A 23441-nucleotide genomic window follows, 5' to 3' on the forward strand; every position below is an offset into this window, starting at 1 on the left:
TCACCAAATGGTTGACATCCTTTGAGAGGGCCTGTATTTATTTATTTATTTATTTTATCAACTTATATGGCGCAACAGCTACCCAAAAAGGGTTTCCCGGCGCCTAACACACAGCCTGGTAGAAAGTGTAAACAGTGTAAGTGATCAGATTACTGGTTAAACAACCAGGTTTTTATCTCCTTTCGAAACCTGAAAGAGTTTTGCTCTTTGTGTATTTGAATTGGGAGTGTATTCCAAATGACGGGACCCAGGTAAGCAAAAGATTTACCTCCCATCCTGGCCAGCTTAAATCTGGGGACACAGAATTTTTCTGCTGCTTTTGATCGTAAATTTCTTTTAGGGATGTAGGGGGAAGCTAGTGCCTGCAAATATTTAGGAGCGGTACCCTCTTTGATTTTAAACATGTAGTTTAAAGCTTTAAACCTAATGCGATTCTCAACCCTCAACCAGTGTAGTTCACGCAGGTAAGGGGACACGCTGCTGTTTTTAGGTATGCCACAAAGGAGACGAGCAGCCGCATTTTGTACAAGCTGCAGTCTTTTTGTGACTGCTTTATTTGCACCTAAGTACAGGATGTTCCTGTAGTCAAGCCGAGATGTAATTAAGGCATTGACCACCGTTTTCTGCATAGGGCTAGGCAGCATCCACAGGATCTTCTTGAGCCATCTCAAGATGGTAAAGCAGAGGATCACTACTTTGTTGACTTGCTGTTTCATGGACAATGAATTGTCCAGGAATACTCCCAGATTTCTAGCCTGTGGCACTGGTGTCTGGGGATTTCCCATCTGGGCAGGCCAATGTAATGAGCTCCAAAGCTCTGGTTGCCTGCCCAGAAGGAGAATCTCCGTCTTATCTCCATTTAATTTCAACTGGTTAGTTGACATCCAGTTGAAAATGGATAGCAGGCCAGCTTTAAGGAGAGTTGGGGAAGAAGTTTGGGGTTCAGATAGTGAGAACACAATCTGAGAATCGTCGGCATACGACATGAAGGTTAGACCCGCTTTTTCCACAAGATCCGCTAGGGGTCTAAGATATAAGTTGAAAAAGAGCGGGCTATGGATGGAGCCCTGCGGTACTCCATGAGGGGAATTGAAAGTTCCCGAACATGCCGCTGCCGATGATATTTGAAAGGTCCGATGACTCAGAAATGATCTAATCCATTGCAGTGCGTTTCCACCTATTCCATTTTTTTCCAGTAGAGCGAGTAGCCTTTTATGCGATACGGTGTCAAAGGCTGCGCTTAAATCAAGTAAAATAAGTGCAACCGTTTGACCATCATCGAGGAGTTTCCTAATGGTTTCAGAAACACCCAATAGGGCAGTTTCTGTAGAGAAACCCGCTCGGAAACCTGACTGAGTGGGGTGAAGTAAGGCATTTTCCTCTGAAAAAAGAGTCAGGGCTGAATGCACATGTCTTTCCAAGCATTTGGAAAAAGCAGGAAGAAGTGAGATAGGCCTATAATTGGCCAATTTATCCGGATCGGCTGTAGGTTTTTTCAGCAGTGGTGTCACTATAGCATGTTTCCATATATTTGGCACTGTGGAAAGCTCTAAGGATGAATTTAGGGTGTCTGCAATGATTTTGAGGGCAGGCGTGTCAAGTAATTTTATTATCTTGATAGGAATGGGATCCTGTGGAGAACCAGATTTTATCGTCTTCATAATTGAAATGAGAGCATCAGTTGTAATAGGGGGCCATTTGTGGAGGGTCTGATTTATGGACGGAGTGTACTCCCAGTCTTCCTTAGGGGCGGTTGTCGAAGTGTTTTTATCTATTTCGACAATCAGATTGTCAATTTTATCAGAGAAAAATTGAGCTAAGTCCTGGCATTGCTTCATGTTTAAGGGTCGCGTTGGAGCAGTAGTTTGAGCCCCCGCGAGGTCTTTAACTGTATTAAACAGCGTTTTTGATTTATTCGCAGCTCCCATTATAGTCGTGGCTACATATGTAGTGCGAGCTTTTTTACATGCAGTATGGTAGAGATTTCTAGCTGTATGATACCTGTTTTTTTTATCAGGATCGAAATCTCTGCGCCAGCCTCTCTCAAGTGCCTTGCATTTAGTTTTTTCTTCCTTAAGAGAGTCAGTAAACCAGGGGGCCGGGGGACGATGTAGGTTCCCCTTGGTCTTAGTCTGGGTTAGACAGGCATCTGCCGCATTGGTGAGCCATAGTTGCGTGGCCATGGCAATGCTTTCCATATTGTGATTTTTATTTGGGGGATGTGAGTTTAGGTTCGCATTAAGATAGGAGATGTCTAGAGCTTTCCAGTTTTTCCTCAGAGAAGGCAATGACCTGTTTTGGTCTGTTGAGGTACTGGGTATAGTGAGATAGACTTTAACTAGAAAATGGTCTGACCAGCATACAGGGATATTTTCCACCCAGGTAAGTGAGGGAAGGTTTGACAATATCGGGTCAAGTAGGTGTCCTGCCCTGTGGGTAGGCCCTGAGTTAATAAGATGAATATTTGTGGCTAACAGATCATCCAGCAAGTTCATGCATGTTGTGTTCAATTTATCTTCTAAATGAAGATTCAAATCTCCGATGATAGAGAAGTTTTTGGATGTTAATATAAAAGGGGTAATATGATTTGCTAGTTCCGTAGCCCATTTTGTGCCATTTCCGGGAGGTCGGTACATAAGAATGCCGGACAGCGTGAAATTTGGATTAAGGCATAATTTAAAAGATGCAGCCTCACAGTCAGGTATAGCTATCGGTTCAAATGTGCATGTAAATTGTTTATTGTAAACAATTGCGATTCCACCCCCGGTTTTAAGGGTTCTGTCCAATCTGGCGATCGCATAGTTGAGAGGAAGGGCCATAGCTATATCGGGCCCTGAACCTTCATGTAGCCAGGTCTCAGTGAGAAACAGGGCGCTAGGTTTGTCGTCCATTAGCAGGTCGAAAATCTCAACCTTGTGCATAGGTAGAGAGCGACAATTTAAACTGTAGAACAGATGGTTTTCGTTAGTAGGGTGTGCTGGCTTTACCTGCTTACTACATCTAGTTTTACGAGGGGGGTAGGGCTGATAGGATGTAATTGTGTAGTTACAACACGGGCAGGAAGCAGTACCCAGACGAGGGATTACAAGCAAAGTGCAGTTGCCATGTTGGACGGGGCGTAAAGATTTTAATAGGTCAGATGACATTACCTTTGAGAGCCTGGGTAGAGGAGTATAATCACTAGCCCCGTGTCCCGTACTAGCATGGACGGGCACAGACGGGCTTGTCTTTGGCATGTCTTCGGCGCGGATTCGGCGCGGGTGCTGCGCGTCCTCGCTGCGCGTGTTAGGCATCCTCAGTGTTTTCTATCAGAAGTATTGGGGCTCTCCTCTCCTGGAGCTGTTCTCAGGAAATTGTAGGGATAGGTTCCTCACACTGAATGAGGCAGATGCCAAGTCATATCACCTCATGAAAGATACTCTGATTGAGGGCTTTGGTTTTTTCTTCCTTAAGAGAGTCAGTAAACCAGGGGGCCGGGGGACGATGTAGGTTCCCCTTGGTCTTAGTCTGGGTTAGACAGGCATCTGCCGCATTGGTGAGCCATAGTTGCGTGGCCATGGCAATGCTTTCCATATTGTGATTTTTATTTGGGGGATGTGAGTTTAGGTTCGCATTAAGATTGGAGATGTCTAGAGCTTTCCAGTTTTTCCTCAGAGAAGGCAATGACCTGTTTTGGTCTGTTGAGGTACTGGGTATAGTGCGATAGGCTTTAACTAGAAAATGGTCTGACCAGCATACAGGGATATTTTCCACCCAGGTAAGTGAGGGAAGGTTTGACAATATCGGGTCAAGTAGGTGTCCTGCCCTGTGGGTAGGCCCTGAGTTAATAAGATGAATATTTGTGGCTAACAGATCATCCAGCAAGTTCATGCATGTTGTGTTCAATTTATCTTCTAAATGAAGATTCAAATCTCCGATGATAGAGAAGTTTTTGGATGTTAATATAAAAGGGGCAATATGATTTGCTAGTTCCGTAGACCATTTTGTGCCATTTCCGGGAGGTCGGTACATAAGAATGCCGGACAGCGTGAAATTTGGATTAAGGCATAATTTAAAAGATGCAGCCTCACAGTCAGGTATAGCTATCGGTTCAAATGTGCATGTAAATTGTTTATTGTAAACAATCGCGATTCCACCCCCGGTTTTAAGGGTTCTGTCCAATCTGGCGATCGCATAGTTGGGAGGAAGGGCCATAGCTATATCGGGCCCTGAACCTTCATGTAGCCAGGTCTCAGTGAGAAACAGGGCGCTAGGTTTGTCGTCCATTAGCAGGTCGAAAATCTCAACCTTGTGCATAGGTAGAGAGCGACAATTTAAACTGTAGAACAGATGGTTTTCGTTAGTAGGGTGTGCTGGCTTTACCTGCTTACTACATCTAGTTTTACGAGGGGGGTAGGGCTGATAGGATGTAATTGTGTCGTTTCAACACGGGCAGGAAGCAGTACCCAGACGAGGGATTACAAGCAAAGTGCAGTTGCCATGTTGGACGGGGCATAAAGATTTTAATAGGTCAGATGACATTTCCTTTGAGAGCCTGGGTAGAGGAGTATAATCACTAGCCCCGTGTTCCGTACTGGCACGGACGGGCACAGACGGGCTCGTCTTTGGCGTGTCTTCGGCGCGGATTCGGTGCGGGTGCTGCGCGTCCTCGCTGCGCGTGTTAGGCATCCTCAGTGTTTTCTATCAGAAGTATTGGGGCTCTCCTCTCCTGGAGCTGTTCTCAGGAAATTGTAGGGATAGGTTCCTGACACTGAATGAGGCAGATGCCAAGTCATATCACCTCATGAAAGATACTCTGATTGAGGGCTTTGGACTCACCACTGAGAAATACCGGATCAGGTTCAGGAAGACTCAAAACACCCAGAGTCAGACCTGGGTAGAGTTTGTACTTGGCCTACATTAAAGGATGTTTAAGTACATAGAAAAGGCATCCACAAACCTTGAGGCCAGCCAAGAGCTCCAGAAGCTTTGGTATGCCCAGAAGGCTGCACTAGTTCAGAAGGTGTGGATTTTTGAGCCTGTGGTTCCTAGGTCCCTCCAGGACAAATCGAGTGGGCCCTACCGTATCCTTGGGAGAAAAGGGGAGGTCACCTATCTGGTGGATCTTGGCACTCTTAGAAGCCTCAAGAGGGTCATCCATGTGAATCACCTTAAACCCTATTATGACAGGGCTGGAGTGGCCATGCTGATGATCCCTGATGAAGATCAGGAAGACGAGAGTGAAGCTCTCCCTGATTTCCTCTCCCACAGTCCTAAAGATGGGTCAGTGTATGGAGTGATCTTTTCAGACTCCCTCTTGCCCAGCAGCAGGCTGACTGTAGGCAAGTCCTGCAACAGAATGCGGAGCTCTTCTCTCTGTCCCCTGGCCAGACAAGCTGGTGTACCCATGATGTGGACACTGGGGACAGCCTACCTGTCAAAAATAAAATATACTCTCAGTCTGACCAAGTCAAAGAAAGCATCAAAGCTGAAGTAAGCAAGATGCTGGAATTGGGAGTCATTGAACCCTTCAAGAACCCCTGGGCCCGCCCAGTTATCTCAGTCCCCAAACCTCATTCCAAGGGTGGGAAAACAGAGCAGAGGTTTTGTGTGGACTATAGGGGCCTCAATGCAGTAACCAAAACAGATGCACAACCAATTCCAAGGGCTGACAAACTGATTGACAGGTTGGGGGCAGCCAAGTTTCTCACATTCCTAATACCGAATCGCTAAGCCATTTTGAGATTCTTTAATAGGTTAGCGAATCGCATATTAGGATTTGGTACATGGGAAAATGCTATTTTTGGTCACAAAAGACCAGGGGCTAGATGTAGGTAATTGCAATTAACCGACTCTAAAATACTGAATTTTACCGATTCGGTATTTCAGAATCGGTAAATGCAATGTAGGTTAAAATTCGGTATTTTTTACCGATTCGGTAAAATTCGGAATCTGCCATTCGGAATTCACCGAATCGGTATTTACCGATTCGGTATTTACTGAATCAGTATTTACCGATTCGGTATTTACCATACAGATTCGGTAAATACCGATTAGGTAAATACCAAATCGGAAAGCAAAAAAAGTGAAACTTAAGAAGGCAGCCAATCAGGTGCTACCACCCTCCCCCTCCCTACCAGGAATTGGCTACACATGTAGCTGCAAGTAATTAGAAGCTTCTGGAGAGGCTGTGAAATCTGAGCTGAGTCCCTGAGCCACAGGAAAAGTTTTGTGCTTTTAAACTTTGAAAATGGGAAGCTGCAGTGAAAATGAACTTCCAGAGAGGAAGAGAAAAATCAAATTTAGCACCATGGAGCTGCAGGTCCTCGTGGGGGAGGTGGTGAAGGAACACTAGAAATTGTTTGCCAACCTGTCCCTGACTGTGGCTGAATCTGCCAAAAGGAAGATTTGGCTGGAAATACAATCAATGGTGAATGCTGTAGGAGTGACTCCATGGGACATAGATGACCTGAAAAAGAGGTCGTATGACCTGAGGAGCCTGACTAAGAACAAAATTTCAGAGCTCCACTAAGAGGCAAACAAAACTGGAGGAGGGAAGAACCGTGCACCCCCCCTGACTGAGCTGGAGGAGCTGGTGGGGTCCACTATTGAACCAGAGAGCGTCCGTGGACCTGGAGATGCAGACAGCTCAGCCAGAGCTACCACCAGAAAAGGTAAGAGGCATGCACAGCAATCAACCCCACCCCATCACCTTCCCTTTTCCCTATGTGGCAAAGTTAACTCCAGTCCAGTAGAGGTAGCACTATACAGGAGCAATGCATTATGGGACATGTAGTCATTAAATGAAACACCATGTCAAACAGCACAGCAATCAACAAGTTAGGCAAATCATATCAGACATAATCAAGCGCAGGCAACATATACAGTGTTTCAGTGTGAAATATTTAATTGTAGAGGCTGTGAGGCAGGAGCACAGAGCTAATATACGCTTATATGCCCACAGGCGAGACATCTCACAGGCGTACCAGGGAGACGGAAGGCACGGCACCAGAGAGGAATGACAACCAGGAGGCAGCCACAAGTGCAGAGAATGTTACAGAGGACACAGGTGCACCAACAACACAACCACCATCCCAAGACCTTGAAATGTCTCCACATCTGCAGGCGTCCACAGAACGTTCAGAATCCCCTATGCCACTGTCCTCACCTGAACTGCCTGCGTCACTGCCTCTAACAACACCTGCATCACAAAAGAGCAAGAGGCATGTAGTTTCCCCACTAGTCATCAGCAGGTGACTTGGAGGGGGATGACACTCAAACCTTGGCTGGGGAAGGAAGCACTGCCACACAGCAGTCCAGTGCAGAGGGTGCCCGTACAGGTACCAGACGCCGCAGGCCCAGAGATAGCAGTGTTGCAGCACATGTGGAGGGTCCCAGTGTGGTCCGTGGGCTGGAGGGTATCATGGTCAAGATTCAAAGGATGCAGGAGAAGGCCATCCAGTCTGTGCAACGCCAGATGTGGAATCTGAACACAAATATGGAAGACATAGGGAAGGGCATCAGAGAACTGGTTGATGTGAACAAGGAGATGGCTGCAGGGATGCGGGACACAACACAATCGGTGCAGCTTCTGTGCAGTAAACTGGACCAGGACATGTTAGCAGGGCGCAAGGAGAGGCAGCATGCGCAGCAACAAAGTAAGGCAATGAACCACCAGGCCACAGCAACTTCCCTGCTATGCAGACGATGCATCAACATGCAAGAGGGTCTCGCACACGACAGCAATGAGGTGTCTAGGGGCATTGCTAGGATGACCAGTGCTGTAGAGGTGCTGATTAACGCACAGACAGCACAAACTGCTGCTCTGGATGTACCGGAAAGTGAGGAAAGCACCAGTAGGAGCAGCAGGACAAGCCCCCTTGTTGTTAAGACACGGAGGAGCAGTAGGCGCCATGGTGAGCCTACAGCCCAAACACACAGTGAAGAGAGCCAGCCACTTACATCTGCCACCGGTAGGCATGGGCGGAAATAACTTGTACAGTAAATGGGGAAGTGACCCAGGACTACCATTATTTGATGGATTACATTTGTGTTGCACATTTGTGCTTTTGAGTACCTGCGTAGTGCCAAATATTAAACTACGTTGGGTGCATACTCCACCTGTCTGTGTCTCTTTACTTACTTAATAGTAGTTGCGTGTGATCTCTGTCCATCTGTGTCTGCCATCTGTTGGTGTCGCAACTCCTGCTGTGTTGGGTTCAGGCAGTGCATGTTCATCATCATGGTCCTCATAGTTGCTCAATTCCACCTCGTTGCCCTCCTTAGTAGCAAGGTTGTGCAACATTGCACAAGTTGCAGTCATTTTACAGCAGATGATTGGTGAGTACTGCCGTGCCCCTCCACTTTTGTGAAGGCAGCGGAACCTGCTTTTTAACAGCCCAAAGGTGCACTCCACAATGTTCCTAGTAGATTTGTGTGCCACGTTGTATCGTCTCTGGCTGGGGGTTGAAGGGTTGAGGTAGGGTGTCAGGATGAAAGAGCGGACAGCATATGCACTATCCCCTATTTGAAAATGAGAAAGCCATTACTCACATGCACACATACACATACATCTTCAATATGTATCAAGGGAGTGTCACACAGTGTTTTACCTAGCAGGTATCCTTCGCCAAATACCCCCGCTGTTAGGCGTGTGTAGATCCCACTGTTCTGAAAGATGTATGAGTCGTGGGTACTTCCTGGGAACTTGGCCACTATGTCTGTGATAATGTTCTTGGCATCACAGATTACCTGTACATTTATTGTGTGGGTTGACTTTCTGTTTCTGTAAATGTCCTCTGTGGCAGCAGGTGGGCATATTGGGATGTGGGTGCCATCAATACAGCCGATGACATGTGGGAAATCTGCAATTTGATAAAAGTCAGTCTTGGACTTGAGCAGTTCGGCGTGAGTTTCAGGGAAGCTGATGTAATGATGCATTCTCTGCATCATGGTCTCTAGGAACTTCCTGAAGAAACGGGACAGGCAGCTCTGGGACACCCCACCTACCGCAGCAATCACACTCTGGTAACTCCCAGATGCAAGCAGGTGTAGGCTACACAGCACCTGCACATGGGGTGGGATGGCGTGCGCCCTTGGGGTTGGGTGCTCCAAAAGTGGGTGCAGGTCCCTGATCAAGTCCAGGATGGTGTGGGGGTGTAGCCTGTACCTTTGCAATATATCTGGCTCAATTAGTTGAAATAGCATTATCCTCTGCCTGTAGACTTGCTCCTCCCTTCTCCAGACCCTCTCTCCTGCTGCCTGTAGCCGTAGGCGCCTTGCTATCACGTAGAATGCCGCCATTCTGGTCACACTGTTGTATTTTGGGCCCTTTTTTATAGCCTGCACCTGGTTACCAACTGCTTTCAATCCATGGTAAATACTGACTCTTAAATACCGAATTTCATGAAATTCGGTATTTTAGAAGTTAACTACATCTCAAAACTCATTTTTTAGCATTTCTTATTTACCGATTCGGTAAAATTACCGATTCGGTAAAATTACCGAATCGTATTTACTGAATCAGTATTTTTTGGGACCCTACATCTCAATATCCAAATACCGGTCGGTAACGGCCGAAATTCGGTATTTTCGGCTGTTACCGACCGGTTTTTGGCTACCTACATCTGGCCCCAGATTCTGTGAATCGGTCCGTTTGCACCATGAAAATACCTACGTGCTTCTGGCTGTAAGTGTCTATTTAATTCAGCCTTTCAGCATATTGTATTTTGTGTCCATGTGCACTCTATACATAATAAATTGAAGAAAAAAAACATGCTAAAAGAAAAATCTAGATTGTGAATATTTCACTTTGCATTTTTTCTCTTCAGGTACCAGAGTGAATCTGCCGATCTTGTTCACTGGCTACAGTGTGCTATGGACCGATTAGAATTCTGGACTCAGCAGTCAGTGACCGTCCCTCAGGAGCTTGAAACTGTGAGGGACCATCTGAATGCCTTTTTGGTAAGAAGAGGAAATAACCTTACTCTACAACTGATACCATAAATTCTAAGACATATGGCATATGTAACTTTGTGTAATAATTTATACAAATTCAGAAGACGGTGCTTTATCTGGTGCTGTGGCTTTTGACACAAATTACTATACTCTTCCCAATACTGCCGCTTGCGCTTAATTTTGTATACTTTTCTTACATCTGGGTTCCTAGGAGTTCTCAAAGGAAGTCGATGCCAAGTCTTCTCTGAAGTCCTCTGTTTTAAGCACAGGCAACCAGCTACTTAGACTGAAGAAAGTGGACACTGCCTCACTGCGCTCAAGTCTGGCACAGGTCGAGAGCCAGTGGACTGAATTGCTTACACACATCCCTGTTGTACAGGAGAAACTTCATCAGGTGAGTGAGTTGCAGGACAGTAGAAAACTGATGTTTTGTCAAATTAAAGTTGTATGTTGGCCTTGTGAAATTGAAGTGTGCACATCTAAGAAATGTGAGGATGGTAGAAGATGCTAGATAGATATTTTCTAGGCTAGGAGGGTTGTGAGCATGGTGGCAATGGTGGCAGTAGACACCAGCTACTTTTTTTAAAAGTACTTCTCATACTTGTCCTCATTTCTGGGCATCCTATCTGAATGACAATTGTTTAACTATCTCCAAAAGTGTGTAATTTACAAAAGTTATCCAGTTTTATGATGTTCTAATCTGACACAGGTGCCCTTTAACAAGGTTTAATCTTTTTTAGAAGGAACATTTGGCATTTTAAGGCTCTAAAATTATTAGGCAGGGCACCTGGGTGGGTACCCTTGTATTTGGGCATTCCCCACTGGTGAGAGAAACACCAGGAAGGTAGGATGGAGGTAATGGGAGGGATGAGCACAGTCGGCATCAAGCCCAAACAGGCATATCAGTGGCTCTAAGTTTGACACGACTAGAGTGCAACATTCATTTCGTCCCTCTAGATTGAACTGCTCCACCGGTCCCCATGGAAAGGATTTAGGCATTATTTTAATTTCGTTCACCGTTATTGTAAACCCATCTATGTATAGATCCACGACTTTGTATTATGAACATTTTATATTGAATATGTCAAAAGTCAAAGTCAAAGAAACTTTTATTCGAATGTTTTTTAACAATCATAAAGGCACATAAAATAGATTGTAATACATTGAATTTCATTGATTGAAAACAGTAGAAAACAAACAGTTTTAAAATGATGAGGCTAAAGGTACATGACTTAGATAGAAACCTTTTAAAAGAAAGAAAAGGGGAGGTTACCATAACGTTAAAATTCATCAATAATAAAACATTTCCTCCAATGGAGTGCTCTCTTCAAATACATAGCTAACCTCCATGCTGTGTGTTCGTTCTCTAGGAAATGCAACGTAATTAATCCTGGACGACATTGCCTCAGCCCCTATGAATTTTAGTGGCTATGAGATTTTATTCTACTTTTATGATGGAAATCACTCATTCAGATTGGGTTAAATCGAGGCCCTTGGCACCTTAATAAGATACATCGTATAGGTGATCTGAATAATGGACTATCGTTGATTCTATTGTTAATTATGTTTTTGAAAATTGTGTGTATCTTGTTGATTGTTTTAACTATTTTATGCTTAATTGCTATGGTTTTAATCAACTATACAATAAAAATGCTTACTAACTGATCGTACACATGCAAATTTCCCACAATGAGCACACACTGCACACATTTCTGTTGGGGAAATTGTATGTGCAAGAATGTATGTATGAAGAATGTATGTGTATGTGCCCTGCATTTGTGCATGAGGGTTTCAAAATACGCAGGACATTTCTTTGATAAACCTGGGTGTATGAATTGGCATGGGACCCGAGATTTATGTTAACAACATATTTTTTTCAGTTTCAATAATTAGTTATTTGTGCTCTCTGCGCAACCTGTTCCTGGAACTGCAACTAGATGTCCCAGAGTTCCATGTTCTACAAAGCCAAGGCAAATGCACTTCATGGGGAGGAATATAATTTCATCTAATCTCAGTGAACGACAGATGTTCCAGGGTGATTTGAAAATAGAGTGGATGGATGGAACTTGAGTGTAAATTTTCATTCATTGAATTCAATGAATTAACAAATGGAGACGATGACTAACTTTGCAAAGAAATAGGAAATGAACTGATGAGTATGATGTATGTCCGCAACTCAATTAATTTCTTTTAATAGCTACAAATGGACAAGTTGCCGTCCCGCCATGCTATAACGGAAGTCATGACATGGATTTCTCTCATGGAAAACATAATCAAAGAAGACGAGATGAATCTCAGAAATGCAGTGGGATACGAGCCAATTCTGGAATATCTGCAGAAGTATAAGGTACATGTGAAAGATAGACAATTATACTTATTTTGCTTGTGGCTAAGACGGGTTAAAATGTGGATCACATCTCTTCCAGCAATAAGCAGCTTCCAACTCTGTGGGTAGGCCGCACTGTTCCTTTGTCTCTGAACCATGACTTGTGATCCGTTTGCACAGTGCTTTTCCTCTTAGGAGGAGGGTGAATGCTAAATATGGATTTTCTTTTCCCCATCAGGGCTTCAAGATCGATGTGAACTGCAAGCAGCTGACAGTAGACTTTGTGAATCAGTCCGTCCTCCAGATCAGCAGTCAGGATGTCGAGAGCAAGAGGAGTGACAAGACCGATTTTGCTGAGCAGCTTGGAGCGATGAACAGACGCTGGCAGATCTTGCAGAGCCTTATAACTGAGAAGGTGTGATAAATATAGCTTACTATAGACGATGTGGACTTGAATAGGATATAGGATATAGGCAAGGCGTGTTACATAGTTTAGAGTGCCAAAAATTAGATGCAATGAATGTAATACTTTGTTACCAAGCAAGAGAAAAGTATGCAAAAAAATGTGTACACTTTGACAAAATATTTGTAGTCTGATCTTTAATGCCTGCAAGATAAATCCTATTTTGTTAAGTCAATGCATTAAACACAATTCAGAGAATTTTCTTTTTTTTTTACTGAATTCAGTAATGTGTCAGATGGAAAATGCCCATACCGTTTCCTTTCAAGGCAGTATTCACTTAACATTCACCATTTATAATGCACTGATTTGCAAGCCAAGGACACTTATTGTCACTCTTCTTAATTACAATCTACTGTCAGACACAGCCTTTTGGAACTTGATAATCATGCCCATTCAAAAGGTAGCTTGGCAGGATGTTTTCAAGAGAGCTAGTATACAATTAAACTATCTCAGTAGATCAAGGAAGCCTGCTTGTTCATGGCACTGTGATAATAGTTTTCAGAGCTGATTGAGAATTTTTGAGAATCTTATCGCTATTTTGGCCTTGAAAAATACTTAACTCTGCTGAATGTCTACATAGGGTGTAATGACAATTTCAGTACATCTGTGAGGAAGCTCTAAGTTATCATTGTAATTCAAAGTAAAAATGTATTTATTTTTTGCATTTATACAGCGCGCTGTTACCCGAAGGTGTCCTGGCGCTAGATGAATACTCCTAGAGGGTCAGGCCAGGATCAGGTTAATGCGTAAACAGCCAAGTTTTAATGCCTCTCCTAAAGGTCATCAGATCTGTCATGTTCCTTAAGGCAAAGGGCAAGGCATTCCAGGCCTTCATTGCCCCCAGAACGAAACTCCTGCCTCCCCACCGTGCCTTCTTTATATGAGGAACTTTGACCAGGCGCTGCTCAGCTGACCTCAAGGGTCTGGGAGGAAGATACCATTGAAAGTACTGTTTCAGGCAGGCCGGCCCAAGGCCTTGCAACTTGCAAGGCCTTGAAGACCAAACATAAGGCTTTAAAAGCGATCCGCTTCCGTACTGGCAGCCAATGCAATTTGACAATTTCAGCTGAGATGGAGGCAAACTTTGGTATGCCCGTCAACAGCCTGGCTGCCGCATTTTGCAGCACCTGCATTTTATTAAGAAGCCCCTGTTGAGCATTCAGAAGCAGGCTGTTGCAATAGTCTAAACGCGGCAACACTAATGCTGTAATAACTGTTTTTTTACTGCTCTCGGGTAGGAAAGGGAGAAACTTCCGTATCATTTTAAGTATAAAGAATACTGATGATGCTGTGGCATTGACCTGGGGCCTAAAGGAAAACTGCTCATCAATAAGGACCCCCACGTTCTTCACCTTAGCGACTGGAATAGGGGGGAATCCCATCTCCTCCGGCCACCAACAAGGACTCCAAAAGTCCTCCTTTGCGCCAAATAAAATGACCTCAGTTTTAGCTGTATTTAATTTGAGGCAATTGTCGGCAATCCACCTACTCACTGCCTACATACATTCCTGGAATTGCATAGCAATACCTTCTTCCTTCCCGGGTAACAGTGACACCACAATTTGTGTGTCATCTGCGTACGATGTTAAGTCAAAACCAAAGGACCTGACAATCGGGGCCAGCGAGTTGACATACATTTTAAACAGTGTGGGGCTTAGGGACGAGCCCTGGGGAACCCCACAGGGCAACGCGAAAGGTTTTGAGGCGTCTTCACCCAATGCCACACACTGGTCTCTGTTGGTAAGGAAGGCTTTCAAGATGTCCCACGCTTTCCCTTGCACCCCGCAGGCCCTCAACCAGTCCATCAGGATCCCATGATGTACCGTATCGAAGGCCGCGGATAGGTCCAACAGGACCAATATCGCTTTGCCTTCGAGATCTAGCACTTCTCTGATTTCCTCCGTTGCTTTAATCAAGGCAGACTTAGTACTTTGACCAGCTCTGAATCCGTGCTGGGAGGGGTCTAGGGCTTGGGTGGCCCCTAAAAAGGCACTAAGTTGAAGGTTCATCATTTTTTCAACTAGTTTGGCTGGTAGCGGCAGCCTGGAGATGGGACGATAGTTGTTAGGGTACGTTATATCCAGGTTGGCTTTTTTTAAATAGAGGAAGGACGGAGGCGTGTTTCCAGCAGGAGGGAAAAAGTCCGGTCACAAACATGTTGTTGAAGATCGCCGTTAAGGCCGCCGCAATAGGTACATGGGCCATTTTGGTAATCGTTGCTGGACAAGGGTCACATGGGGATCCTGATCTCACTGTCAAGAGCAATTTGGTTGTCTCCTCCGCACTCACTGGAGCAAACTGCTCAAGCCTGGCCCCCTGGACCTCTCCCACTTCAATAGACTAACTAGGGATAGGTAGATCGCTCTTATCTGCATCCTGAAAGCCCCTAAAAATGGAATCCACTTTGGCCTGGAAAAACTTGGCCAAGGCCTAACATAACTCTTGGCTAGGTTGAGGACCTGGCACTTTGGGAGTTGCGAGGCAGGACACTGTTCTAAATAGTTCCTTTGTTGAGTTACTGGCCAGATTAATCCGGTTTGTAAAGTAATCTTGTTTTGCCCGACCACTCATTTTCTTATAGTAAAAAAGGCTCCGGTTTAAGTTCGCCTTATCTGCTTCCTTGTATCCTTTACGACATTCCCTCTCCAAGTTTTTACAGCCCAATTTCCGCCTTCTAAGGTCATCCGTGTACCAAGGGGCCGAGGGAGAGGTCCTTTAGGACCGACTCCTCCTTGGTGGCACTAATGTGGCACGCGCTCGCTCTAACTAAAAATAAATGCAATGAGCAGTGCAGATTTTGAATCTAAGCTGTAGTTGTATTAATGACTGCATCTTGCCTTTCAGTGGTAGCTCAAGACGAGTAGTCCAAGGCTTCTTAGGGTGGAGGTAGGTGGTGGGCGAACACAGGCTCACAACTACTCTCGGCAGGTACAATAATTGAATGTCCAGCCAATTACTTGCTTTTATAAAAGTTGTATTTACACACACACACACACACACGTAAAATATAGTGCCCTCTAAATGATTACACATTCTTAATGTGGTCTGTATTCCACCATGGTCCCTGTTGGCACCAGCGTACTGCTCCTCTAACTGCAGACTGTGTCATTCCCCATTTCCTTAAGCAACATCCAAGCTATGCTCCGTAGAAAATATGAGTATTAGAAGTCCCACAATGGCTAGTTAAAGTCTAAGTGTCCCAGCAACCTTGGTGCTACAGTCTGAGCAGTTACCGCCACCTACGGGTTTTACAACTCAAAGTTCAGTTTCACCCTTTCCTGATGCAGACAAGATGGAGGGCCTGGGAGCCTTCAGTCTTCCGGGTCGAGGTCGACCGTGGCTGGTGGGTGCGAGGAGCAGCAGTCTCTTTGCAGCCGGCACCCTTGAGTCCTGGAAGCAGACTCGGGTGCTCCTGATGTTTCTATGATGATGTAGTAGCTTTGAGTTTAAAGTTTGCACTTCGTTTGTAGGTCATGGTTTACTCCTTCTTCTGTGGGCTGAATCTGACATACAGGTCTTGCTTCACACACTTTGAAGGCTACATCCCTTTGTGGATCACATCACTGTCCAGGTCGGCAGCCCACGTTTCTGCAGCACTGCACCTGCCGATGGCTCTCAAGATTGACCTCAGCTCCCACTTGGCATGTGGGGGTCATGCATACAGCTAAGACAGCATTGCTTTTCAAGTTACAATGCTGCAATGGGCAACAACCTTCTTTTCCACAACACTGAACCAGGGCAATGGCCCTTAACCTTCACCAAGGCCCCCACCTGTCATACGGAGTCTGAAACAGTGCATATTGGAAGATCCTATAGCGGTTTCATTGTGGACCCGATTCTCACACTATGCTCTCGAGATCCACTCGATAAGATCCTCAGTGGACCTCGCTCCTTCCAGGCAAACTCCAACTCCTCACAAAGTCTTCTTGTCTTTGATCAGGCAGAAGTTGGTGCCCCAGATAGGCAGAACATGTACTGAGCATCTTCAAACTGGCATACAGCTTCAGTGTGACAATTTAGGAGTATTAAGCTCCCATTTTTATAATCCATTTCCAGACACCGTTGCAATTTACCGTTTGGCCTGGCAGTTAAAATTCTGGCGGTTCCCCAATTTGAAATGGCCATTCTTCTGTTGTGCTCTTCCTCCAGTTAACAGTCTGTCACAGCAGGAGTGTCTTTATATCAACAGCCGGAAACACAGGCCATGGGAGTAACTCAAGGTTCACACGTGGTCTTCAGCCTGAGTTGTATTTGCAGAAAAAGGTTACAAAGTGCCCCCCAACCCTACTCTTGACGATTCCTTTATCAGCCCATCTCCTTCCCGAGATGTGTCCAGGCCTCTTTGACCAGTGACCTCTCTTAGAAATCAAACATCCCAAAGCCCCTGGCTTCATCCTTCATTCAATGTGTGTCACACTTAGCTCTCAGGAATGCAGCAATGCACAAATTTGTCTGGGGGTAATCCTCTACCTTTACATGTTTCTTCAGTAAGCCCAGAGTCTCCCTGAATGGAACCCAGAGACCTCCATGTATTGTACATTTCACAAGCAAACATACATCTCTGCGTTAAGAGGCAAACACATGCATTCAGGCTCCCATGTACTGTTCCCCCTCACAGGCACACATACATCCAGTGCAGATCCAGAGATAGCTACCCTTGCCATTTGTTGATGAGCCTTTTTTCAACATTTGAGAGAATCTTATCCTGATGTGGCAGGAATGTCATCTAAGAAGGCCAGCTTCAAGTCCTGCTGCCTCTGTCACTGATCGATGTTGGTGACAGATCTGCACCTTGTTTGCCTCTGGTGGCGCGACCATGACATAACAACCTGTGTCAACTATCGCACGATTCATGCGTTGGTTTTCAGCAAGCGGTCCCGCAAGCTCCTGGTAGTTCAGCGCGCAACACTGCAACAGTCTTGATCACAGTTGAGAGGAAGGTCCCAAGATGGTTGCAGAGCCCACAATCTTTGTTGCACCCAAAGTCTTTGGGCCACTTGAGTAAGTCCCACCGCAAGAAGAATAGTAAGAAGTCTAAGCAACCTTCGACTTCGCCTCGGCCAATGAGACGAGGGAACATGGTCATTTGAGGCTTGGCTCCCCGGTTGAGCTAGCGCTTAAGTTGGGTCTGCACTTCCCCAAGTTTCCATGAGCTGTAGCGACTCCTGCTCAACTTCATGAGTTTTATGAGGCCATGCACCTCATTTTTGAGCATACTGTTCCTGCCGGTGTGCCTTTGGGTCCAGTGGGTTCGGGAGGGGACCCTGCTGGATCCACTCTGGTGGCTCTGGCCCCAGCACCTTCACTCCATTGGATCCACGAATGGATCCAGACCAGCACCGGTTGTACCACCTCGACCTTCCCAAGCTCCGGTCCAGATGCCAACGCTCCCAGCACTGCCAGTGCCCCCGGGCAGCACCATCCACATTTTGGTCCTCGAATCTCACATAAAGCTGGAGATGCATAGTCTGACTCCGATGCCCACTGGAGCCATGCCTTCTAGGCCAGAGCCTGAGCCCAGACATGGGTCCTGGGCTCACTGTGCCATTGGAATCAAGCTATCCTGGCTGAAGAGGGGTGAAACCCTGAAACCGGTCCTAGGATGCTTGTTTCCGGTCCAGGGAGGACCTGGCTTGGCAGTTTGGGCTGGACTGTTCCCATGAGGCACATGGTGAAGATTGATTTGCATATGGCCAGGTCTAAACTTGGGTGGCATTGTGAGCAAACGAATGATGGATTAAACCCAGATCTCTTGACTGGGGGTGAATGTTTTGATTTGTCCTGCATTCCATCCATCAATTGTGTGTATTTTGCTTTCTCGCCCTAAGTGCGCTAGTTATACCCAGACGTGGGTCCTGGGCTCACTGTGTCACCGTATTCAAGCTATCCTGGCTGAAGAGGGGTGAAACCCTGAACCCTGTCCTAGGATGCTTGTTTCCGGTCCAGGGAGGACCTGGCTTGGAAGTTCGGGCTGGACTGTTCCGATGAGGCACAGGGTCAAGACTGATTTGCATGTGCCCAGGTCTAAACTGGGGTGGCATGGTGAGCAAAAGAATGATGGATTAAACCCAGATCTCCTGACTGGGGGTGAATGTTTTGATGTGTTCTGCATTCCGTCCATCAATTGTGTGTATTGTTCTATTCCTATGGGCTAGGACTCTGGGAGGATTATGAGGGCTTCCTGGACACTAAAGAAAACCAGCCTTTAAATCCCAAAATGGACTGGTGTGAGGACTTGGTGGAGACCAGTGCACTGGGCACTTTTGCAGATACTGGCATGCTTTGTTCCCCCTACCATGGCAGAGGAGGGAGCGTCCTTTGTAATGGTGGTGAGAAAGGCAGCCAAGGACCTTGACCTTAACCTGCTCTCTGTGACAGGCAAGACTAAAGTCTTGACAGGTACTTCAGCCGGAGTGATCCCCTCAGAACCGCTTCTCCCATTCAATAAAGATTTTACTGACGTACTGCTTGGAACATGCAGGTATTCCTGTGAACAGGACGATTGCCTGCCGCCACCGCCCGCCCCAGTGAACCACAATTTCTTCCCACAACACCCCACCCCTGAAAGCTTGGTGGTCCAAGCCTCTACCTCCCATTTAAATCCTGGCACATCCCCTACAGCTCCTCCGGATTGGAAACCCAAGAAGCTGCACACATTCGGGAAAAGGGGGTTTTCTTCCACCAGCCCAGAACTGTAATCCTTGAACACTGTGTGACTTTTGGGCCATATTTCCCATGATATCCTAGACCTGCACTCTCTTAGTTTCTCAAGAGGTAGAACTTCAAAATGCTCATGTTTGCTTAAGTCTTGCCTGCCCTGGACCTTTGAGACTAGATGGTAGGGTTGGACTTGAAGGACGCATACCTCCACATTCCCATTCTGCTTAGCCACAGGCATTACATGTGGTTCACGATAGGGTAGGTCCGCAAGCACTTTCAGTTCTCCGTGCTCCCCTTTGGCCTTAACAGCGCCCCTCGGATGTTCACCAAGCTGAAGGCTGTAGTTGCAACTCATCTACGGAGATCAGGGGTTCCAGTCTTCCCCTACCTCAACAACTGGCTTTTGAATGGGGGCTTGCCCCTGGCAGGCATTGCCCACCTCTAGACTACAGCTGGCTTCCTGCATTCACTGGGGTTCACTAGCAATTTACCGAAGTCACACCTGACTTCCCCTTAGACGCTTCCTTCCATCTGAGCTGTTCTGGACATTGTGCAGTTTTGGCTGTATCCTCCCAAATGACGAGTCCAGGGTATTGGGGCTATCATACATATGTTTCAGCCTCTATCCTGGATTTCGGCGCAATGGACTCTGAGCCTGCTGGGCCTCATGGCCTCCTGCATCCTGCTTGTGACACGGGTACACTGGCATATGCAGGCTCCTCATTGGGACCTGAAGTTTCAGTGGGCGCAGCATCAGGGAAATCCCTCCTACATTATCCTGATCTCAGAGGAACTGCACAAGATCTGCAGCTGTGGTTAATGAACCGCCATTAAGTCAGCTGCAGACCCCTCTCCCTTCCCCACCAGATTTGACAGTAGCGACAGATGCGTCACTCCTGGGATGGGAAGGCTATCTCAGAGAGGTGGGGATCAGGAACCCCTGGTCTCTGGTGGGATACGGATGCCACATCAACCTTCTGAAACTCCGGGAGATCTGGCTGACATTAAAAGCCTTTACTCCTTTATCAAGGGAAGGCTAGTGAAGGTGTTCATGGTCAACACCACCCACTTAATACTACAAACTGACATCAGCACAGCGGACATCACTCTTCCAGCGCAGATACCTCCGACGATGTCACGTGGAGCCAACCGACGCCACCTACTGGCGTGCAAGGGTATTGCTTAAGGAAAAGTCTTTCGGATCCAGCCTGATGCCTGGGAAATTCAAAGGTAATTAATCTGCGGCTAGATCATGTTTCTACCAGATAAGGCTTTAGCGAAGGTAACTAAATTGTCCAACACTGAAAAGCAGGCACACAAATTGAGAGGGTTGTGGTAAGAGGTGGGTAAGCAAAGCAAAACAAATATGAATTATTAGTACGTTGTTGAATTCTCCAGGACAGATATACATGTGCCTAATCTGGGAGATCACAAAATGGCCACATTTAATGCTGGGTCTCAGCATACTTTGTTGAAGTTAGTTAAGTTAAGAGGCAGCTGCTTCATCAATGCTGTCCAAAGTACACCGAGACTAGCTCAGTTAGTTTAAAATATGTTCAGATGATGGGCAAGAACATTCAAGATGATCCAGCTAATGCATTGAAACATAACAAACTGTTTTGAGCTGACCTGTGAATAGTAAGTGTGTGTGTGTGTGCATAGATATTCACTGGCCCTTCATTTATTAGAGAAGCAACTAGCACAATGGAATACATTGGTAGTTAGGAGAAACTACTTACAAAATGCAAGATATGGTGAGAACACCAAATGTGTGTCTTAAATAGCGACATTACAGTGCTTGTGAAGGGCAATCACAGTAAAAGAGCATCAAGACATTAAAAGCAGGGGGTAAGCTCTCTAGATTTCAGAGAGTATGGGCTAAACGACATGGATAAAATTATTTATTAAAACCTCAGAGGACACTCTTGTTATCTCTTTGTTGGCTGCCTTTCTGTTTGGAATTAGTAGATTGAATGTATTTTCATCACCACAGGTGCTTCTTAATAGATTTTTAGCATGGGAATTTTTGCTTGTCTTATAATTTGTTAGTATCGGAGTTTATGTTCATCTTGTAATATTTGGGTTACTGTGGTATATGTTATAGTACTGCGAAAAGGGGTCCCTCACACAATTGGTGGGTGTTCATATAAAGTTTGAGGAGCAACTAGAGCCATAGCAGTCCAATTAGATTTAAAGTTGTCCATTGGTTTGGTGGGCTGCCATGGTTGACATAACTGACACGAGGGAAAAGAACTTCTGCTCGAATGGCACTAGAAGGTCGGTCCTAAATAGGACGTCACCTTTGACACCATCGCAGACGGCATCATGTGCATAGCAATTTTCTCCCTGCATTCTAAATTATGCTATGGATCATGAAGCAGGGTATACAGAACATCTGCCAATTTTTGGCCTATGTTCTGTTACTGCCCTCCTCTAAATGAGGCCATCAATTTTGTCATTTTAATTTGACATGCCTGTTATAGTATAAGAAGGCTGGAATTTGGTAAAATACATTTCCTTTAGACATCATGTTCCTTAGGCCAACATGTAATACCTGTTTTGGTATGCTCCATGTTTGACTGCCTTAATAATTCTGTATTTCCAAACTCCCTAAATTATTGCAAATAAAGTGGTGTTTCTTACATGTAACATTTACCACATGTGTGCCTACAGATCCAGCTCTTGGAAGGCTTGCTGGAATCTTGGACACAATATGAAAGCAGCGTTCGCAGCCTGAAAACTTGGTTTGACACTCAGGAGAAAAGACTGAAAAAGCAACTCAGCATCGGCGACCAGGCTGCAGTTCAGAACAGCCTAAAGGAGTGCCAGGTAAACTTTGAACTACAGTAAGCAAAAACATTGTGGTTGCGGCATGTGCGTCTGTAGAGACACATGCTGTGCATACTCCTGACATCTAGAGTTGGGCTCAGATGTTTTGTTTTTTCTTTGAAGAAGTCTTTTGATTCACAGGGTATAGTGACTAGTCCCTTATTTGGCAATGCACCTGGGGAGCATTGTTACATTTGTTTTTTTCCGCTATCAGGGTCAGACATTGTAGGAAGCTGGCTCATTATACACTATACAAAAGTGAGGTATAGTGTGCATAGAATCCAGTGGACCCACAAAGGCTTACAGAGGTAAAAATAGATAATACCTTACTCTCTTTTTGTGGTAGTGTGGGCGAGCAGTAAGGCTTTATCAGAGGGTAGTGTTAAGGGATTTTTTTGTACACACTCAGGCAAGAAATTATGTTCCATTCTCAAAGACTGAACTCAGTCCAATTGTTTGAATCAAAAATATGTTTTGGTTGCATTTCATTTGTAGGACAAAGCAGCTCTTGGTACAGGTAAGCAAGTTGGGTGAAAATGACTTTTGTTACAGGTTTGTGAAAAGATTCAATTACAGTAGAAATTACTTTTGGATTACTTTTGATTACTTTTCAGAGTACTTTTCAGATTACTTTTTCTGCTCAGTTTGATATGCCTAGATATCACACAGGGACATTTGCTAGATGAAAGATGAGTAAAACAGTTTTCATCAAAACACTCTACACTTTCTTAGATTTCTATACAAAACACACTCAACACTTAAAAGTTGTTTAGAGGAAAACAGTCAATGCAACCCTATAGAGGAAAATGAGGTTATCCAACTGCGGGTAAGTAAACGGTCTTCAGGGTTGAGTTTCTGGGGTTAGAAAAAGGGTCAAGGATTCACTCAGAAAACACCCTCAGCGGCACTAGGGCGGCTGGGTGCAGAGTGCTGAGGCCAAATGTTAGCCTATGGGGCTAAGGGGCCATCGGTTGGTGGCTGTTTAGGAGCAGGCCACAAGGTTGGGGAGCAAAGTTCTTAGGGTTAAGCTCAGTGCAAAGGGAATCCAAGTTAGCATGCACAGTTCACCCACAGTGACACAGTGGAGGTCGGGTGCAAGGTGCTGGATCGACATCAGGAGCCCCTTTGGTTTCAATGGGGAAGAACAAACTCTACATGCTCAGGAACGAAGATCTTCTGGAGGCGACCACCAGTTGGAGAGGTAAGTTGGGATGTAGGGGGATGCCG

At 45.5% G+C, this 23441-nt stretch overlaps 1 protein-coding gene across 1 annotated transcript in view; it reads left to right on the plus strand.

The window, feature by feature from the left end:
- SYNE1 (spectrin repeat containing nuclear envelope protein 1) overlaps nucleotides 1-23441 on the plus strand; it is a 2319318-nt gene that overhangs the window by 1785345 nt on the left and 510532 nt on the right. The window contains exons 112-116 of the mRNA XM_086926873.1: nucleotides 9810-9942; nucleotides 10148-10330; nucleotides 12134-12283; nucleotides 12501-12677; nucleotides 22059-22214. Coding sequence (XP_086782999.1) covers nucleotides 9810-9942; nucleotides 10148-10330; nucleotides 12134-12283; nucleotides 12501-12677; nucleotides 22059-22214 — 799 coding nt within the window. The remainder of the gene's footprint in view (nucleotides 1-9809; nucleotides 9943-10147; nucleotides 10331-12133; nucleotides 12284-12500; nucleotides 12678-22058; nucleotides 22215-23441) is intronic.

The sequence above is a fragment of the Lissotriton vulgaris genome, chromosome 6 (genome assembly GCF_964263255.1).
Source record: "Lissotriton vulgaris chromosome 6, aLisVul1.2, whole genome shotgun sequence".
NCBI lineage: Eukaryota > Metazoa > Chordata > Amphibia > Caudata > Salamandridae > Lissotriton > Lissotriton vulgaris.